The sequence below is a fragment of the Carya illinoinensis genome, chromosome 9 (genome assembly GCF_018687715.1).
Source record: "Carya illinoinensis cultivar Pawnee chromosome 9, C.illinoinensisPawnee_v1, whole genome shotgun sequence".
Classification (NCBI taxonomy): Eukaryota; Viridiplantae; Streptophyta; class Magnoliopsida; order Fagales; family Juglandaceae; genus Carya; species Carya illinoinensis.
Window position 1 is genome coordinate 10,305,398 of NC_056760.1, and position 18,035 is coordinate 10,323,432.

The 18,035-nt window shown below is 37.7% G+C and overlaps 2 protein-coding genes across 5 annotated transcripts; both read left to right on the forward strand.

Moving 5' to 3' along the window:
• Nucleotides 1–1,546: 1,546 nt before the first annotated feature.
• On the forward strand, nt 1,547–12,431 carry LOC122275671. Of its 2 annotated transcripts, none has more exons than XM_043084823.1 (9): nt 1,547–1,696; nt 2,232–3,905; nt 4,018–4,381; nt 6,287–6,371; nt 7,369–7,425; nt 7,924–7,983; nt 8,088–8,309; nt 8,860–10,455; nt 11,390–12,431. In XM_043084823.1, exons 2-9 carry the CDS (start codon nt 2,339–2,341, stop codon nt 11,888–11,890), a joined length of 4,452 nt encoding a protein of 1,483 aa, XP_042940757.1. In that variant the 5' UTR covers nt 1,547–1,696; nt 2,232–2,338; the 3' UTR covers nt 11,891–12,431. The 2 variants fall into 2 exon arrangements, with proteins under 2 accessions (XP_042940757.1, XP_042940758.1); XM_043084824.1 differs by having other exon boundaries at nt 1,663–1,806.
• Nucleotides 12,432–13,250: 819 nt separating this feature from the next.
• LOC122276405 (ATP synthase gamma chain, chloroplastic-like) lies at nt 13,251–18,035 on the forward strand. Of its 3 annotated transcripts, none has more exons than XM_043086094.1 (3): nt 13,251–13,398; nt 13,731–15,748; nt 16,740–16,880. In XM_043086094.1, the coding sequence occupies exon 2, from the start codon at nt 13,769–13,771 to the stop codon at nt 15,737–15,739; it is 1,971 nt and encodes a 656-aa protein (XP_042942028.1). In that variant the 5' UTR covers nt 13,251–13,398; nt 13,731–13,768; the 3' UTR covers nt 15,740–15,748; nt 16,740–16,880. The 3 variants fall into 3 exon arrangements, with proteins under 3 accessions (XP_042942028.1, XP_042942027.1, XP_042942029.1); XM_043086093.1 differs by having other exon boundaries at nt 16,711–16,851; XM_043086095.1 differs by lacking the exon at nt 13,731–15,748 and having other exon boundaries at nt 13,260–13,398; nt 16,711–18,035.

Sequence of the window (18,035 nt, forward strand, 5' to 3'; positions counted from 1 at the left end):
TTATTTAATTTTAAGTAATAATTTATAATTGCACTTTTGTTGTAGTTGCGTGGTGGGGTACTTTTGGAAATGAGGTTCCAGCTTTTCAAACGTTTGCAATCCGCATATTAAGTCAATGTTGTAGTGCAACTGGCTATGAAAGAAATTGGATTACATTTGAATTTATTCATTCAAAGAAGAGGAATAGATTAGAGCATAAACGTTTGAACGATTTAGTATTTATTCGTTATAACTTGAAGTTTCGTGAGAGGTAAACTTTTTCAAAAATAATGTTTTTAATTGTTGAAAAATATGTAAAATTTTCACTTACGTGTGACTTTTATTTTGGCAGAAACATAAAGAGGGGAAGAGATGCTTTGGATCCAATCAGTCTTGAGAATATTGACTTGATGGAGGAATGGGTAGGTGAATAATCAGAGTTTATTGATGGAGAAGACTTAGATTGGGGAAGTATTGAGGAGCCATTAGCCTCACAAAATTTGGAAGAGGGTGTTAATGTTGGTCTTGATATTAATGATGATGGTGGTGACAATGACATTGAAGAAAATATTGAGTGGCTTTGCTAATGTTGATCCTTTTTGTCTTATTGATGAAAATGAATGATTATTTATTTTAAACAGTTGGATTGAGAACTTATGATATTTTATTTAATTTTATAAATGTGTGTTTAAGACTTGTATTCACTATGGAGAAATATTATTAAATTATCAGGTATGTATGCTTTTAAGAATTGTATTGACTTTATTTTGGAATATAGTTATTATATATAAGTTATCCATATAATATTTATTCCGAAACGTACCGGTACCGAAATATTTCGTTCCAGTGCTTTAATCAAAACGATTACCGGAATGGATTTTAAAACTTTGGGTGTGACACCAGGAATGGAGAGACCATCAGAAGATTCAACTACAAATCAAGGATGATTGTCGATTTTATTCTTTCCTAAAAAGGCTCTTGCAGATTATATGTCCATTCCAATAAAAGTTACCTTAGTTGTTAACGTTATAGTAGTCTACTTTCCATTTTGAATTAATTTCCTAAGTTGCCTAAACTTCCTTTATTAAGGAACCGAATAATGTAATGGGGGGATCATCTGAATTAGTGTAAGCATTACAGAGTTTATCAATAAACTTATGATTCATTGTTTATCTTCTCAAATTTTCTTACACTAATTCAGTGCTCTTCTCAAATTTTCTTATCTTTGTACATTTCTGCTACGTTACATTAGTATATTAATTATATTTTACTTTAATTAATTAGTATATTTTAGAAAATTATATTTTTTTATGATATTGACACTTGATTAAAATAGGAAAATTAGACCAAACCAGACTAGAATCAGTAAAACTTAAAGTGCTGGTTTGGGAGATTAGCTAGTATTAGATTGGTTATTAAAAATACAAAATCGATATATACTGATTCAATACTACAATTTATATAAAACTGGATCAAATCGGACTATTACACGTCCACTTAAAAGCCTGCCCGTTTCAAATTTTCAATCGTGAATCAACCCCGCAAAGAACCGGTGGGAAGAAGACCTGCAATCAAAACGGTGCGTGTTGCATTAAAAACAGATAGAAACGACGTCGCCTGGCTCTGTTTCATAACTTCCTTTCTCATTCCCTTCATTGTACGACAGAGTCGACGGTCCCGGAGCGCCCAATTCCGTCTTCACACAACCGTTCCGCTGGTACGTAATCGTCCATCAACAACTGATAATTTTGTTTTTTGGCTTCGATGCCATCCATAGATTTACCACCATATTATTCTCAGAATGGTTTCCTGACGTTTTCTGGTTCGGTACGTTGTTCTTTATGTTTTGGGCTCTAGGGTTCCTGAGACTTGAAGACAATGCTGTGAAATTAGTTGTTGAATTTACCTTTTCTACTTCATTTTTTTGCCTGTTGATTTTCGTTGGGTTTTCCTTTGTTATTTTCGTTCTCGGTCTCGAGAATCTCATGATCACATTGTTGGGATTTGCTGTATTCGATTTAATCGGCCTCTCGTTTAGCGATGTAAAGTAGCATTCATGTTAAGATTTACCTTTTATTGAAACAACCTGCTGATTAAGTTGTTATATAGTCAACTTGGATTTGATCAGCTATTGATACCGAATATGTACACTGACAAGGATGAACGTATACGTATAAGTGAGATTGATTTTTTTTTTTTTTAAAAAAAAAAAACTTGAAATTGTATTAATTTATGCTTTTTGACTGGTTCAGGGTGGTATGCATTTGTGTTGAATTTCATTTTGTGGATACTCGGGCTTGTCATGGCATCTTGAGGTCTATACGGATCTTGAGCACGTAGCTTTCATCTTTTATTTGAAATGTCTACATGTTCAAATGCACAATCAACTGAGGTTGGGCATGTTGGTTGTCATAATGCTTTCCCTGATTCTGAAAGCCATCAAAGTTCTTTGAAAACTGAGGAGGATGAAGATGAAGATGTAGATTTCAATCCCTTTCTAAAGGAAACCCCTTCACCGGAAGCTTCTTCGAGCTTGAGCTCTGAAATTGATGGTTTGAATGGGAATGTTTTTGACATTGGTGGAAAGATAGTTGATAATGGTGAAGGAAATAATCCATCAAAGCCAACTAGTGAGGTGCAAAATTATGTCATTGGAGCTTTTGAGCACGGTGAAGAGGAAACATTGATGCTAGCTACAGTTTCTCCCGAAGGAGTGTGTGAGAGGGAATTGCAAAATTCTGTTGCCCAAAATCCCAAGAAACGAAAATCTGCCTTAAACTCTCCACTAAAAACTGGTACTGTCCAAACAAAGGAAAATGACACTGGAGCTGATTCTAACGATGTTATGATTGAAGAGTTAAGTAATACACAATATTCCCAAAAGCCCATATCAGATTCAGAGAATGAGGATGCTATCTGCACACGCACTAGGGCTCGTTATTCCCTTGCAAGTTTCTCACTTGACGAACTTGAGACTTTTCTTCAAGAAACTGATGATGATGATGACCTTCAAAATGTTGATGATGAACTAGAGTACAGGAAGTTTCTTGCTGCTGTTTTACATGGTGGAGATGGTGATGGCCAGTCAAATCAAGAGAATGAAAATGTTGATGATGAAGATGAAGATAATGACGCCGATTTTGAGATAGAGCTTGAAGAGCTGCTGGAGAGTGATGTAGATGAATGTAATAGGGAAAAGGCCCAAAAGGAGTGCAATGGAACTGGGCGACGGCCGGAAACTAGGCAGAATAGGCGCCAAAAAGACTCTGCCCAATATCAAAAGAAGCTTTCAGGACAGGCAAAGAGGCCATTACGTCCCCTCTTACCAGTTTTGCCTAATGGACCCATTGCACCCTTCCCTATTACTGATGGGAAAACCTCCACGCCTGATTCTTGTACAGCGGAGGATGGTTTTATTAGAGGATTTACTCCCCATCAAGTTGGCCAGTTACATTGTTTGATACACGAGCATGTGCAACTTCTCGTTCAAGTATTTTCTCTGTGTGTTCTTGACTCTTCTCGGCAACACATCGCCTCCCAGGTTCGTGGACTGATTTTTGAGATACTTCAAAAGCGGAATGAAGTATTAGCATGGAAAAATGTCCCATATCCTAGCATTTGCTTTTACCCTCCATATGTTTGCTCATCAGTGCCAGAGGAACTTCCCAAAATTGCCCCTGCACAATACACCTTAGAATCATGTGCTACATTTAATGCACAAAAAGCGAGCTCTAACCAGATGGCGGCTTCTCAAAACATGTCTCCTTCTAATGGGAGATGTGAATATGTTTCTAATGGGCACGTGGGTTCCTTCCAAAACAATGAGGGCTTTTCCTGGGTGCCTTTTATGAGTGGTCTTGTACTGTCCATCTTGGATGTAGCTCCACTCAATTTAGCTGGAAGGTATATGGATGATGTTTATACTGGTATGTCATTTAGAATGTTTGAAGTGTTTTTCATCTTTTTGAAATCATATGCTTGTTCAAAAGTTTAACCTCTGTTGTATGCTTTGTCATTTGTTTGAAATTCTTTTCTCAGCTGTTCAGGACTATCGTCAGCGTCAGGTGAAATCTGGTAGTGATGCTCCCTTTGTAAGAGAACCACTGTTTCCCTTTCCTTGCTTCCCATCATATCCTGAAGCTAATTGTGAAGTTTTAAGGGGGCCCACCATTGCCTCAGCTGTTAAAACGGTGCCAATTTCACCCATTCAACAGCCACCTAAAAAAACATTGGCTGCTGCACTTGTTGAAAGTACCAAGAGGCAATCGGTTGCTTTAGTTCCAAAAGAAATTTCAAAGTTAGCTCAAAGATTTTTCCCTTTGTTCAATCCATCATTATTTCCACATAAACCACCCCCTGCAGCTGTTGTAAATAGGGTGCTTTTCACCGATGCAGAGGATGAGTAAGTTGTGTGCTTTGTTTATTGCTTTTACTGAATTGGTGGATTTACTTATCTCGATTATTCATTTTTGCCAGTTTTGGAAATGCTTCACATCAAGATGCATTACTTTTCATAGTTCTACTTCTGTCATGGTTTAAGAAGAAACTTAAGCTGATGCATTTGACTTTCTGTATTCATAGTTATAGGAAAGGAAACCTTTTTTAAAAAAAAAAACCATGGAGTTGAGAGGATTTTAAGATTCTTATCTTAGAATATAACATATTGAAGAAAGTCTTAGGATTGCTTATGAACTGGAATCTTTCCTAAGATTCATATTTTTGCATAATTTTTAATGCCATTTTCACCAATTAGGATAGTTATGTTGATTTATGCAGTGGGAGATAAAAGCATTTTAAGTTGATTTTTTGGAAGAATGCAGTTTAATTGATTTGTATCTACAACTAATTTTTATGCAAAGTTAATCTTAATATGAGATGAAACCCAAAACTAGTCCCTATGGCTTGCCATAAAATTAAATTACTTATGGTACTTTTTAATTGAACATTTTACTTCCTGTAGTTGTATTCTTATCTTGGTCTTGGTGGTTTGCTCCCTCCATGTTTAAGGTTCAAATCCTCTTGGGTGCAAACAATTTAAGGGTACATTGGATTGAGGGAATTTCTCCTTGAATTATCCAATGTGCACTTGCGGGAATTTCCTTGCCGAGTGCCTATGCACTCTCAGGATTAGTCAGAACTTTTTCTCAGACACCGCCGATGCAAAAAAAAAAAAAAAAAGGGCACTATTCATGTAAAATTTACCTATCTAGAAATAGAAAAAACATATGAAAAAAATGTAAATTAAGCCCATTGAAGTCTGTATAAAGTAACCAGAGACCAAAAAATAAAATAATAATAAATTTTATTCCAAAACAAGCAAAGTTCTTGCCATGGGTGGCAGAGTGGCCACCCTTGGCAGTGGGAGGGGAGGGAAGGGTCTCCTCCCACCACCCGGCCAACCTGTGGTGCCACCTTGGGTCGGCCCCACAAGGGCCACCTGCCCATTTTTAAATATATTTTTGTTATATTTTAATTTTAAGCAATTCAGAACATTTTAAATAAATTTATTATTTTTTGAAATTTGCCATGGTGCATACCCGATTTTTTTTTTTTGATAAGTTGGTGCATGCCTGATGTTATTCCATGTCTGCATGTTTTTATTTTTTATTATTTTATTGGCACCGAGTATCTAGGAACAGCGTCCCGACTAATCTCGGGGGTGCATAGGCTCTCGGTAAGGAGTTTCCCTCAAGTGCACCTCGGGTAATTTAAGGGGAAAATCCCCCGTCCGATGGCCTCTAGAGATTGTTTGCACCCAAGTCCATAGGGAGTATACTTGAGAAATATCTAACTAGAGTTTACAACTAATAGTAAAAAGTCATGGATATTTAGTCCATTACAAACAATGACCCCCACCCATGAGAACAATGTTTTAAAGAAAAAAACTTTCAGCTCCTCCATTGTCTTCTCGCGGTTTACGAAGCTTCTATCATTTTGTTCCCGCCATATACACTAACACATGCAGATAGGGACCATTTTCCAGATTGTTGCAACTTGTGAATTACCTCGGAGACCTCTCCAGCTAGCTAGAAAATCCACCAATCTAAGAGGCATGACCCATGATAATCCAAGTCCTGTAAATAAATAATCCCACATGGTCCTCGCCACCTCGCAATGTTGAAACAGATGCCTAGAGATCCTATTTATTACCGATGATGGTGTTAATTATTAGCCTTTTATGCTGCTTGCTTGTTTCCTTCAATTATTTCAACGGGCCTGGTTATGGCTACTGACATCTAAAACCTATAATAAACTTATAAGAGGTGTTTGTGAAATTTCTTTTGTTTTATATTGGGATTCAATGCAGGCTATTAGCACTGGGATTGATGGAATATAATACAGATTGGAAGGCGATTCAACAACGTTTTCTTCCTTGCAAGTCGAAGAATCAGGTATTTCTAGACATGTAAAGAAAAATACTTTCTGGTAATCGTTGTCCAGATAAGCTCTAAGATTGGTTATCATTTGTGCTATCATTTCTCCTGCTGTCTCTGCTAAGGAGGGAAGGAACAATTTGTTTTGGAGAAGGAAATGCAAATAAAGTCTTCACCCTTTATTTTTGTAGCTCCAAACTACTGTGGCTGAGAAACTTTTTTAATTAAAAGATGAAAGAACTAGATTACTGCATAAGACTGCATAGAAATTATTTTGTACTTGATGGCTATGGCAACTACTATTATGCTTCTATATTTGGAGACTTGCCTGTGGTCTAGACCAAAAGGGAAGGTAGAATTGGTGATTGCTGGAGATTAGAGAAAAATAAATGTCAAAATCCTATTATATCATACATCGTGTATGTAGGGCTATTGTTAAAATTATAAAAGATATTGAGGTTAATTTAGTGAGTATAGCGGGCCTTGGGGCACCCTTAATTTGCTCCTTGCCTTTACCTACTTTTTATTAACTAAGAAATCCTGGTCCATTCCCCTTTCTGGTTCTTCATATTGGACCAATTAGATGTGGCACAGGTTATCCCTTTAAATCATCTGATCCCTAGTTGTTTGGTTAACTACTGTTGGTAGTTGTCTTACCCATGGGTGTAAGTATATTTGATTTATTCTACCTCTCCCTCCCAATCTTTCTCTCTCTACGAGAGAATAAATTATTTTGTTGTGCTTTTTTTAAGGGGTTCCTTTTTAAAGTGATAATTGGTAAATATGGTAAAAAAAAGTTCTTATTTTTTTGGGCCCATGGGTCCATTGTTGAAATTGGTTTTAAAGCTTCATGATCATGATGAATAGAGGAGTTGCCTTTTAACGAGTTCTTGCGATTTGTGAATGTGGATGTCATGTTGACATGAGACCTATTGTAGTTCATCATTCATCACTGTAAGTTTCAGCATGAATCATTATTGTGTTTTTGAATTTGCATATGCTACTTTCATTGCAGATTTTTGTTAGGCAAAAAAATCGCTGCTCATCTAAAGCACCGGAAAATCCCATAAAGGTATGTCCACAATCTTGAGCATAATGAAGATAAATTATCTTGATTACCTAGCTACTTATTCTTATTTTTAAGTGGGCTTTTTCCCAGATAATGCATACAAACTTAAGTTGTGGTTATCTCTCTCTCTCTCTCTCTCTCTCTCCTCCCGCCCCCCCCCCCCCCCCCAAAAAAAATAAATAAATAAAAAAAATTGGCATTCTTGGTTGTGATCTCTTCATCTTTTTAATTAAATTGATCGGATATGAGCTCTTGACTCTTCAATTGAGCATTCATCACATTGAATGGTTGAAAGAAATTTATGGTTTTAGGATGTCCAAAAATTGTAACCTGTGATATTTTAAAGGTAATATTTCATTGCAGCAGGTGGTCTTTAGTCATATTGTTTAACACGATGTGGATAGTGGTGAAAGCTGATAGGTCTACAAGACAAGTCTTTGGGTTATGTTCTAATTTTTCATTTGGTAAAAATATAATGTGGTTGTCTACTACTACATGCAGGCAGTTCGAAGAATGAAAACCTCTCCATTGACTGTGGAAGAGATAGCATGTATTCAGGAGGTAAATTTGATTAAGAGGTTTTTTGGATTATTTGTATCTCTCTTAAGAAGATTTTCATTCAATTGATAGTGTATGATTTACTGTAAAATCCAAATTGCACACAGGGACTTAAGCTTTATAAATTGGATTGGATGTCTGTGTGGAGATTTGTTGTTCCACATAGAGATCCGTCTTTATTACCTCGACAGTGGCGCATTGCCCTTGGAACTCAGAAGTCATATAAGCAGGATGCAGCAAAAAAGGAGAAGAGACGATTATATGAAGCTAGAAGAAGAAAGTGCAAAACTGCAGATCTGCCAAGTTGGCAAACTGTATCTGAAAAGGAGGTTTGTTATCCTCTGAAGCCAGAAAACGAGCATTAACATTTAATCCTTCATATCTTCCCATTCATTTTATGCAATATTCTAATGAGCTGATGGTCGGACAATACTGTGTAATAGCATGGAATTTGTGGTTGAGCTGTAAACTAGCCAGCCAATTCACATAGCACAATCTTGGTTCATCACTTATTATGCTCTCAAGTTTGATGATAATGTGGAATGGAATTGGGCGTGGGGCTTTAAATAATGGAATTGAAAATTTATAATTGTAAATTACATACTAATACAATGCTTGCCTATAACCTTTTTTGACTTTCCTGGTAACATCGACACATTCATAGTAGTAACACAATTATTGTGTTATATATTCTTCTTTTGCTGAACCTCCCTTGGCATTACTCTGTTTTATCAAGGAGGAAAATTTTGGCCTTGGGTGGGGCTTGGCTCATAATCCTTACTATAAAGCTTTGCTTCATCTCTTTAATTGGCAATTGAGGTTTTTTTTTTTCCCCGTAAACGATGATTTAACTTTACACAATTGTTGTTTTTGGTGCAGGACAATCAGGCTGAAAATACTGGTGGGGAGAATAACAGTGGAGATGATAGCATAGATAATGCAGGTGAAACCCATGTACACCAGGCATCTATAGCAGATTGGGGGCCTGGTACCTTCAGTCTCATTTCTTCTGCTAATCCTTGCTCAAATCTCAAAGAAAAAATCCTTCCTAAGGATAGACTGCCTCAAGAAGGGACTACAACTGGTAAACAGCTAAACTATAATGGGTCTAGAGAGGTTCAACCCCAGACTGGTATCATGCACAAGTTTCCACCTTTGTCACAGCATACGCAGCGACCCTATAGTTCATGTCAGGTAACTAGTGCTAGAAATTGTGCATCTAATACCATGGAACCAAATCATCCGGCTTCTTTTATGACGTCAAATAGCAGCAAATCCCCATTCTGTTTACGGCCTTATCGGGCTCGTAGAAATAGTAGTGCCACTAATTCCCGCATAGTGAAATTAGCACCGGACTTGCCACCTGTGAATCTTCCACGATCTGTTCGTATAGTCTCTCAGACAGACTTCAAAGGTTGTCAGTTTGGAGCATCCACTAAGGTTTTTGCTGCTGGAGTTGGTATTGGTAATTCTGGAATAGAAGATGTAGTTTCTTGTAATCCTCGTGCTGTGAAATTGGGAACCCCCCATTTAGTAAAATCTCGACGGAATGAAAGCAGTCCACTGCAAGACAATGTTTTACATTCTCATGCAGAAGAATCTGAAGTTGTTAAGGATAAATGTCTTCTGGATGAAAGACGCTCTGATTCTGATATTCAGATGCATCCTTTACCCTTCCAGGCCCCTGAAGATGGGCATTTGCTACATTATCCATCTAACTGCGGCACTAGTACTTCTGCTTCTTTCAGTTTCTTTTCAGGAAATCGGCCTCAGTTGAATATAAATCACGTGCATGATCCTCAGCTTGAAAACTATGTTCAATGTTTTAATAAATCATTGAAGTCAAAGGATTTTACTTCAGTAACTTCTGGCATTGACTTCCAACAACTGCTACAAAGAACTGATGATGTCTGTACTGATTCTGCAGCTACCTGCTCAACTGCACACCTATCTACTGGTTTGGATGGAAAATCTGGACCATCTGGTCGGCTTCAAAGTCCTTTTGATAGTCTCCAGACCGAGTCACTAGTAAGCCACGGTCTAGCTCCTGGTCCTAATCCTGTAAGCCCTACTGAGAAAGCTAATGAGCTAGACTTGGAGATCCACCTAAGTTATACATCCAGAAAGGGGGAGGGTGTGGAAAGCAGTGATGTGACAGCACATAATCCAGCAATGTCAGTAATTGCAGCAGCCACAACTAGAACTCAAAACATCAGTTATCCTCCTTGTTCCACAGTCAGTACCAACCTTATTTCAGGTGGCCATGGATTGACAATACCAAGTAATAACATCAGCAGATACAACGTGGATGATATTGGTGACCAGTCTCATCCGGAAATTGTGATGGAACAGGAAGAGTTGAGTGACTCTGATGAAGAAACTGAAGAACATGTAGAGTTTGAGTGTGAGGAGATGGCTGATTCTGAAGGAGAGGACGGATCAGGATGTGAACAAATTGTTGAGATGCAAAATAAGGTTACTACTATTCCTTTGGATTGATATTAACAAATTATAGTCAAACAATTTATTAACTTTATAATATTTTTATTCAATTTTTTCCCTCTTCTTTTTAAAACCCAATAAAACATCTAACTCAAACCATTTCATTACTATTCACAGATATACTGAAATATTCTAAATATCTAAACAGGCCCTTAATCTTGCAAACATGCCTTCTCATATTTGGAAATTCTATATTTTCTACCCTGGCCCAAACTTAGGAAAATGATTTGTGCAGGCCTAGCGTGTGCAAGCCCATGTAGGCCCTTCAAAAAAAAGTGGGACCCATCTAAAAAAATCTACTTTTTTTTTTTAATGGTGAATCTCACTTTTTTTCCCCAAATAGACTGCATGAGGCTTGCATGCCCTATGTTTGTATCTAGCATTTTTTTTATTGGCACCGGATGTCCAGGAACAGTGTCCCAACTAATCCTAGGGGTGCACAGGCCCTTGACAAGGAGTTTCCCGCAAGTGCACCTCAAGTAATTCAAGAGAAAAACCCCACAGCCCAATGGCCCCTAGAGATTATTTGTACCCAAAGAGATTTGAACCGTAGACATGGAGGGAGCATACCCCCAAGCCCAATCCAACCCCAAGCCCAAGACATAGGTTGGCTTGTATCTAGCATTACTTGAAGCATACATGGTTTTATGCATATTCATATATTTCCTTGACGAATTTGGTTTATGACACCATGAGGTTGGTTTGCTCTCTTATGCTCTTCCGTCTCATCTTCTTCTCATTCGTCTAAGAAAAAAATCTTTTCTGTCTCATCATCTCTTGTTTTTACCCTCCATAGACATTCTTTTTTGTCTCTCTTTGGGAGGGAAGATAATTATTATTTTGCACTAAGATTTATATTCCTTTAGTTTTTGTTCACAAGTTTCTGTTTTGTCTCTTCTTAATATAGGACGGCAAGAATTTGACAGTGGAAAATCAAGTGACAGTTCCTTCAGGTGGTGATAATCAATGTGAACCAATGACCTGTTGTCATCCTCAAGGTGATGTTTGCGTCCTTGTAAAGGACATCACTCCTTCCCTAGAGTTGGGTCTGTCTAATCAAGGAAAGGATGATACTAGTAATTCTTCATGGTTGAGTTTAGATTCATGTGCACCAGATCGTTTTTTGAACTCAAATACTAAGCATGAAGAGAGAGCTATAGGGGAAGGTCCTGCAACAGAAAATTTGTCTTCATGTCGTCCTATCAGATCTTGCAATAAGAAAAAACCAAGTACAAAAGTTACCGTTCAGAAACATGCTATGGATATGGCACGGCAGCTGAGCCTTGGTCCTCTTGCCATTTCCACTTTGAAAAAACCAAGGAAGCGTGCATACAGAACTAATACAAGTTTGAATGTAAGATTGCCTTTTGGAAGCTCCAGCAGTGATGGTAAAGATAGGCTTGATTGATTGCTGCTCTGTCTGTGCTCATGAGGGCTGGTAGTACTTTCTCCCATGTCAGCAACCCAATTAGCAAGCAAAAGGGGTCACAGTGGAAGTAAAGAGGTCAGCTTAGGCTTGTTTGGTGAATATTTTTTGTGAAGGCATGAGAAACAGTGGGATTGATTTGGTGGAGTGTGGGGTGGAAGGCATTGGATATGCTTTATAGCATAGGTGGTTGGCGGATTATTCCATCGGTCGATAGAATTTGTCTCTGTTTATGCTCGTTTCGGGAGTAGGGTCGTGTACAGACATTTTGCTTGTATATTCTCCAGTGATCTCTCAATTTTGGACTAAAATGACCTCATTTCAAGGGGTTAGTTTTGCTAACAATGAAGTTCTATGAGATAGCAGAAAACTGTTTATAATGATGAAGACAAAAAAAAAAAAAAAAAAAAAAAAAAAAAGGAAAAAAAGAAAAAAGGAACAGTTCTACTAATAGGTTGTAGTTTGATGTGCAAGTGTTAAAAGTATTAGGCATTCCCCTTATGCCTTTTGTTTTTGAGCTTCACTTTTTTGTACTCATTTCTTTTCGCTCCAATCTTCAGTCACTGAAACTGCACTGTCAGGGTGAATTATTCCACCAAATAAATCTGTATCCAACTGTGCCAGTAGACGATGATGGTAACTCCATGGAATCAAGGGGAACGACACTTCATTTGGTAAAATTCCAGGAGAAACTATACCCTCGTTTGGATAGTCGGATGAGATAAAATGATAAATCTATTAATAGTATTGAGTTAATTTGTAAATAGTAACGAAATAGTTTGATTTAAAATTTTTATCGGATTTTAAAAAATAAGAGAAAAATTTAAAAATAATATTATAAAATTAAAATATTGTTATAATTTTTTTTTTTGAAAATTAAAAAAAATGAATTGTTTTTTAACGTGTTATATGTAAGTTTGATAAGATTGTAATAATTAGATAAAACAGTATGAAAAAGAAATTAAAATATATTTATGTTAGAGTATTGTTTGGATGTTGAGATAAGAGAAAATGAGACTAATTGCAAATCCGGGCCTAAAATTTCAGCAAGGGCTGAACTTGCATCCATAAGATCTAAAATAATTAATTAACAGATATGATCTCGTATAGTTAGTTTTGAATACGGGTAAGCTTATAAGAAAAAAAAAAGAATACGGGTAAGGAATTGTGTGACATGACATTTCAATATTTTTCTTTAAAGTTCTGATCTATTAATTCCCACCGGTTTTCTACGCAGCGAAGGGTAAATCCAATCCATTTTTCTTTCCTCCATCCACAAGAGAGCAAGAGCTTTGGGCCGAAAAGCTCATAGGCCTAGAGTTTTAGGGCCGAACTTCTACTTTCACGACCATATAATTACTAGTAGCTTGTCTTCGGCGACACATTCTCAAAGATTTCAGAACACTGTTTTCTACAAGAGAGAGCCCTCCTTTCTCCTATTGTCTTCTATGATTCTATCATCTCTCCTTCCTAGTAAAGACGCTCCAGAGGTAGCTCTTCAGTCCATTTCTCGCTTTAATATGGGTTCTGCTAATTTTTTCCTCCCAAAGTTTGCGTTGTTGGCTTTTTTTTTTTTTTTTGGTCTTTATATAAGTCGTTATTGTGCATTACCATTTCTTTTCTGTTTCCTATAATCCCAAATCAAAAAGGATATTGAATTTGGGTGCTACACTTATTTGGGTCTTCTCAACTTTTACTATATATTATTGCTGGAAAAAAAGGTCATTTGGTTACCTGGGTTTTAACTTCTTTGCATTCTATATTTTAGTAGATTTTTAAGCTACTCTAGTTTGGTTTTTCTTTACCTTGACTGTTACTGCAGGTAGTAGGCCATTTGATGAACCGGGTTTTAGGCACTCTATGTTTTTGAGCTTCTGTTTAACCAAAGGAAGTACTTTCATACGCCGAGGCTTCCACGTAGGTAAGCAGTTCTCAAATCCAAGTACCGAGGATATTGTCTTTAGCGCAATTTGCGTTAATTTGAAGCATAGGAGATGGAGAATCTTGGAGCAAATGTGGCGGAGTCTCGACAATTCTTTAGTGTGTCGTGTCATTCACGAGTTTCAGAACTCGCCGCAGCTAGCTTTAGAGTTTTACAATTGGGTTGGAGAGAAGAAGAAATTTTCACACTCATTGGAATCTTCTTGTACTGTAATTCATTTGTTGGTCAACTCAAGGAGATTCGATGATGCCTTGGCTCTTTTGGGGAACTTGATGTGTATAGCTGGCGTGCCTCCCCTGAAGGCTTTGGAAGGGTTGGCTAATAGTTATAAAGGATTTTATTCAAGTCCAGCAGTGTTTGATGCATTGATCAGGGCTTGTACTCAGATTGGAGACACTGATGGTGCTTATGAAGTGATCAAGAAGTTGAGGACCGAGAGTTATTTAGTTACGATTCATGCTTGGAATAACTTTTTGGGTCACCTATTAAAGTTGAATGAGATCCATAGGTTTTGGGTGGTGTACAGGGAAATGATTTCGTATGGGTATAGTGAAAATGTGAATACTTCCAATTTGGTTGTTTATGCTCTTTGTAAGGAATGCAGATTGCCAGAAGCAGTCTCAATATTTTACCGGATGTTGAAGAATGGAATTTGGCCTAATGTTGTTACTTTTAACATGATCATAGATGGAGCTTGCAAGATGGGTGACTTGGCTCTTTCCTTGAAGCTTCTGAGGAAGATGGACGTGATGTCAGGGGGGTTTGTACAACCCAATTCAGTTACTTACAATTGTGTCATTAATGGGTTGTGCAAGATAGGGAGTGTAGGATCTGCAAAGGAAGTGCATAATGAAATGACTAAGGTTGGTATTGAGTCCAATGAAAGGACCTATGCGACTCTGATAGATGGGTATGCAAGAGGAGGGAGGTTGGATGAGGCTTTTAAGTTGTGTAATGAAATGGTGGAAAGGGGCTTAATTCCTAATGCTGTTGTTTACAATACAGTTATCCATTGGCTGTACAAGGAGAGAGATATTGACGGAGCTTCTTTGCTATTGTCTGACATGATTGATAAGCATATATGCCCTGATCAATTCACCTACTCAATCCTCATAAAGGGGCTTTGCATAAATGGATATATGACAGAAGCTCTTAAACTGAATAACCAGATTATGGAAAGGAACCTCACTACAGATGCTTTTCCTCACAATATCCTCATCGATTATATGTGCAGAAACAAAAATTTAGCAGGGGCAAAGCAACTGCTGGGCAGTATGTTTGTTCATGGTTTAATCCCTGACCTCATTACATATGGTAGTTTGATTGATGTGTTCTGCAAGGAAGGAAATGTAGAGCATGCGGTTCAGGTCTATGACAAAATGATAAAGGTGGAAGAAAGTCCCAACTTGGTTATATACAATATTCTTCTAAATGGTTTATGCAGAGAAGCGACAATGGATGTTGCTAAACTTTTGGTAGATGTTTTAAGTAGGAAAGGTTTACTCGATGCAATAACCTATAATACTTTGATAAATGGCTATTTCCTCAGTGGGAAGGCTGATGAGGCATTTGCGATGGTATCGGAAATGAGAAAGGTGGGGATTTTAGAGAACAGAGTCACTTACAACATATTAATCAACTTCTTTTGCAAGTTTGGGTGTTTTCGAGAAGCAAAAGACCTTTTGAAGATGATGGTTCTTCGTGGCATTGTTCCTGATTTCATAACATATACAACTCTTGTTACCCATTTCAGCAAGAATTGCAGTCCAGAGGAAGTGATTGAATTGCATGATGAGATGGTGCTTAAGGGAGTAATCCCTGATAGACAGACATATAAAACGATTGTTAGCCCACTTCTTCACGAAGACAATGCAAAGACTGCAGTTTAGCATGGCAAAGTGAGCTTCAAAAACTCAAAAGTTTAGTAATGACCATTTTAAGCCTATGTAGATTACTTCATTGTGTTGACCAAGCCTGTATTCATCCAACTCTTGTTTGTGCTTTAGGACCCCTAGATTTTTTAATGAAGAATTTGTTGATCTACCAATGCAAAATGAACATGTCGGTAAATGCTAACGTCACTACTCCCGCCACAATCGTGTTACAACGGCACGTTACTTGGCTTTATGGGGGGTCATGTAAACTCTTTTAAGAGATGCCTTTGTAGGATTCAGATGGGGGTCATTTTTGTTCCACAGAGAGAGAATTTGTGGAATTTCTTTTCTTCATGCTCTAGTTTCATTCATTTAGTAAATTTTGTTCACCTCCGGATCCTACCACTTAGATACACAAACAAGTCCCCTTTACAATAAACACTCAAGGTAAATGATTTGAAAAAGAGTTTGGTTTGCATCTAGTAATAGAAAAAAGAACACTATGTTGAAAGATGAACGGATGAGATCTGTTTATTTATTCATTTCAATCGATCAAATTGAAAAAATATAATATAATACATCTAATGATTTTTTTCACCGGAGTTGCGCGAAACTCGTTGAAAAAATAACCACCGCCTAACTTATCTTTAGACTAAAAAAATTCATGAGAATGCATGCATCTTTTCAGAACCTGTTCTTATTAGCATATAATTTTCACGATAGGAATTCTCCACAAATTCCACTCCTTGCCTACATACCAGAAAGAACTCACAAAGAAGTGACATGTAGATAAGATTTCGTAAAAGAATGATCAAAATCCACAGAGCAGACCTCTTTTCCGCTCTGTACTTTCTCTCCCTCACTCGAGAGCTGAAAAAACCCGTAAAACCATGTCCTGCTCAAATATGACAATGTGGGTGTCCTCAAAACCTTCTCTTTCTGATGCTTCTTCACTTTCTTTCCGTTCTTTTCTCAACCCTTTTCAGGTTCCTTCCAATAATTTTGCCTCTTGCAGCGCCTCTCGATCAGTGACCCCAATCCGCTGTGGTCTTCGTGAGCTCCGAGGCCATACTGATTCTGTGAAGAGCACCCAGAAGATCACTAAGGCTATGAAACTTGTTGCTGCTGCTAAAGTCAGAAGAGCACAAGAAGCTGTCGTTAATGGAAGACCCTTTTCAGAAACTCTGGTAGAAGTTCTTTACAACATCAATGAGCAGCTACAAACTGAAGACATAGATGCCCCTCTTACTAATGTTAGGCCTGTCAAGAAGGTTGCCTTGGTTGTTGTCACTGGTGATAGGGGTCTTTGTGGCAGTTTCAACAGTTCAATTATTAAGAAAGCTGAAGCCAGGATTGCTGAACTGAAGGATCTTGGTCTTGATTATACTGTTATTAGTGTTGGTAAAAAGGGAAACACTTACTTCCTTCGGAGGCCTTATATTCCGGTTGATAAGTTTATTGAGGGTAATACACTCCCTACCGCCAAAGAAGCTCAGGCCATTGCTGATGACGTTTTCTCACTCTTTGTTAGTGAAGAGGTGGATAAGGTAGAGCTTTTGTACACCAAATTCGTGTCCTTGGTGAAGTCCGATCCTATTATTCATACCTTGCTACCTCTCTCACCAAAGGGAGAAATTTGTGATGTGAATGGAAACTGTGTGGATGCTGCTGAGGACGAGTTCTTCAGACTTACAACCAAGGAAGGAAAACTGACGGTGGAGGGAGATGCTGTAAGGATGCAGACCCCTGAATTCTCACCCATTTTGCAGTTTGAGCAGGATCCAGTTCAGATTCTTGATGCTTTGCTGCCTCTCTATTTGAACAGCCAGAGTTTGACGTCATTGCAGGAATCACTAGCCAGTGATCTTGCTGCTAGGATGAGTGCCATGAGCAGTGCTACTGATAATGCAGTGGAGTTGAAGAAGAACCTGTCTATTCTCTACAATAAGGAGCGCCAGGCGAAAACCATGGGTGAGATATTGGAGATTGTTGCTGGTGCCAATGCTTTAACCTAGTTAACCAAGATTCTGATCCCCCCATAGTTGTGCTTCTTTATAGGTAATCTTATGGATGTTTCTTAATTCATTCAAATAAGCTTGTTTAAGAACAGTTATGCAGAATTTACATCTTTTCATCGTAATTCTCATGCATATAGACTTTGTGCACACAATAAAGAACTGCAATGTATTTTGAAACAGAGGAGCATTCGACTTATTTTTGTATGTAAATTATTTTCCGTATAAACTTGTATTATTTGAAAATCTCACCGCATTGTATCTTTGGCAATATATGTTTCAACTGTTTATAGCTT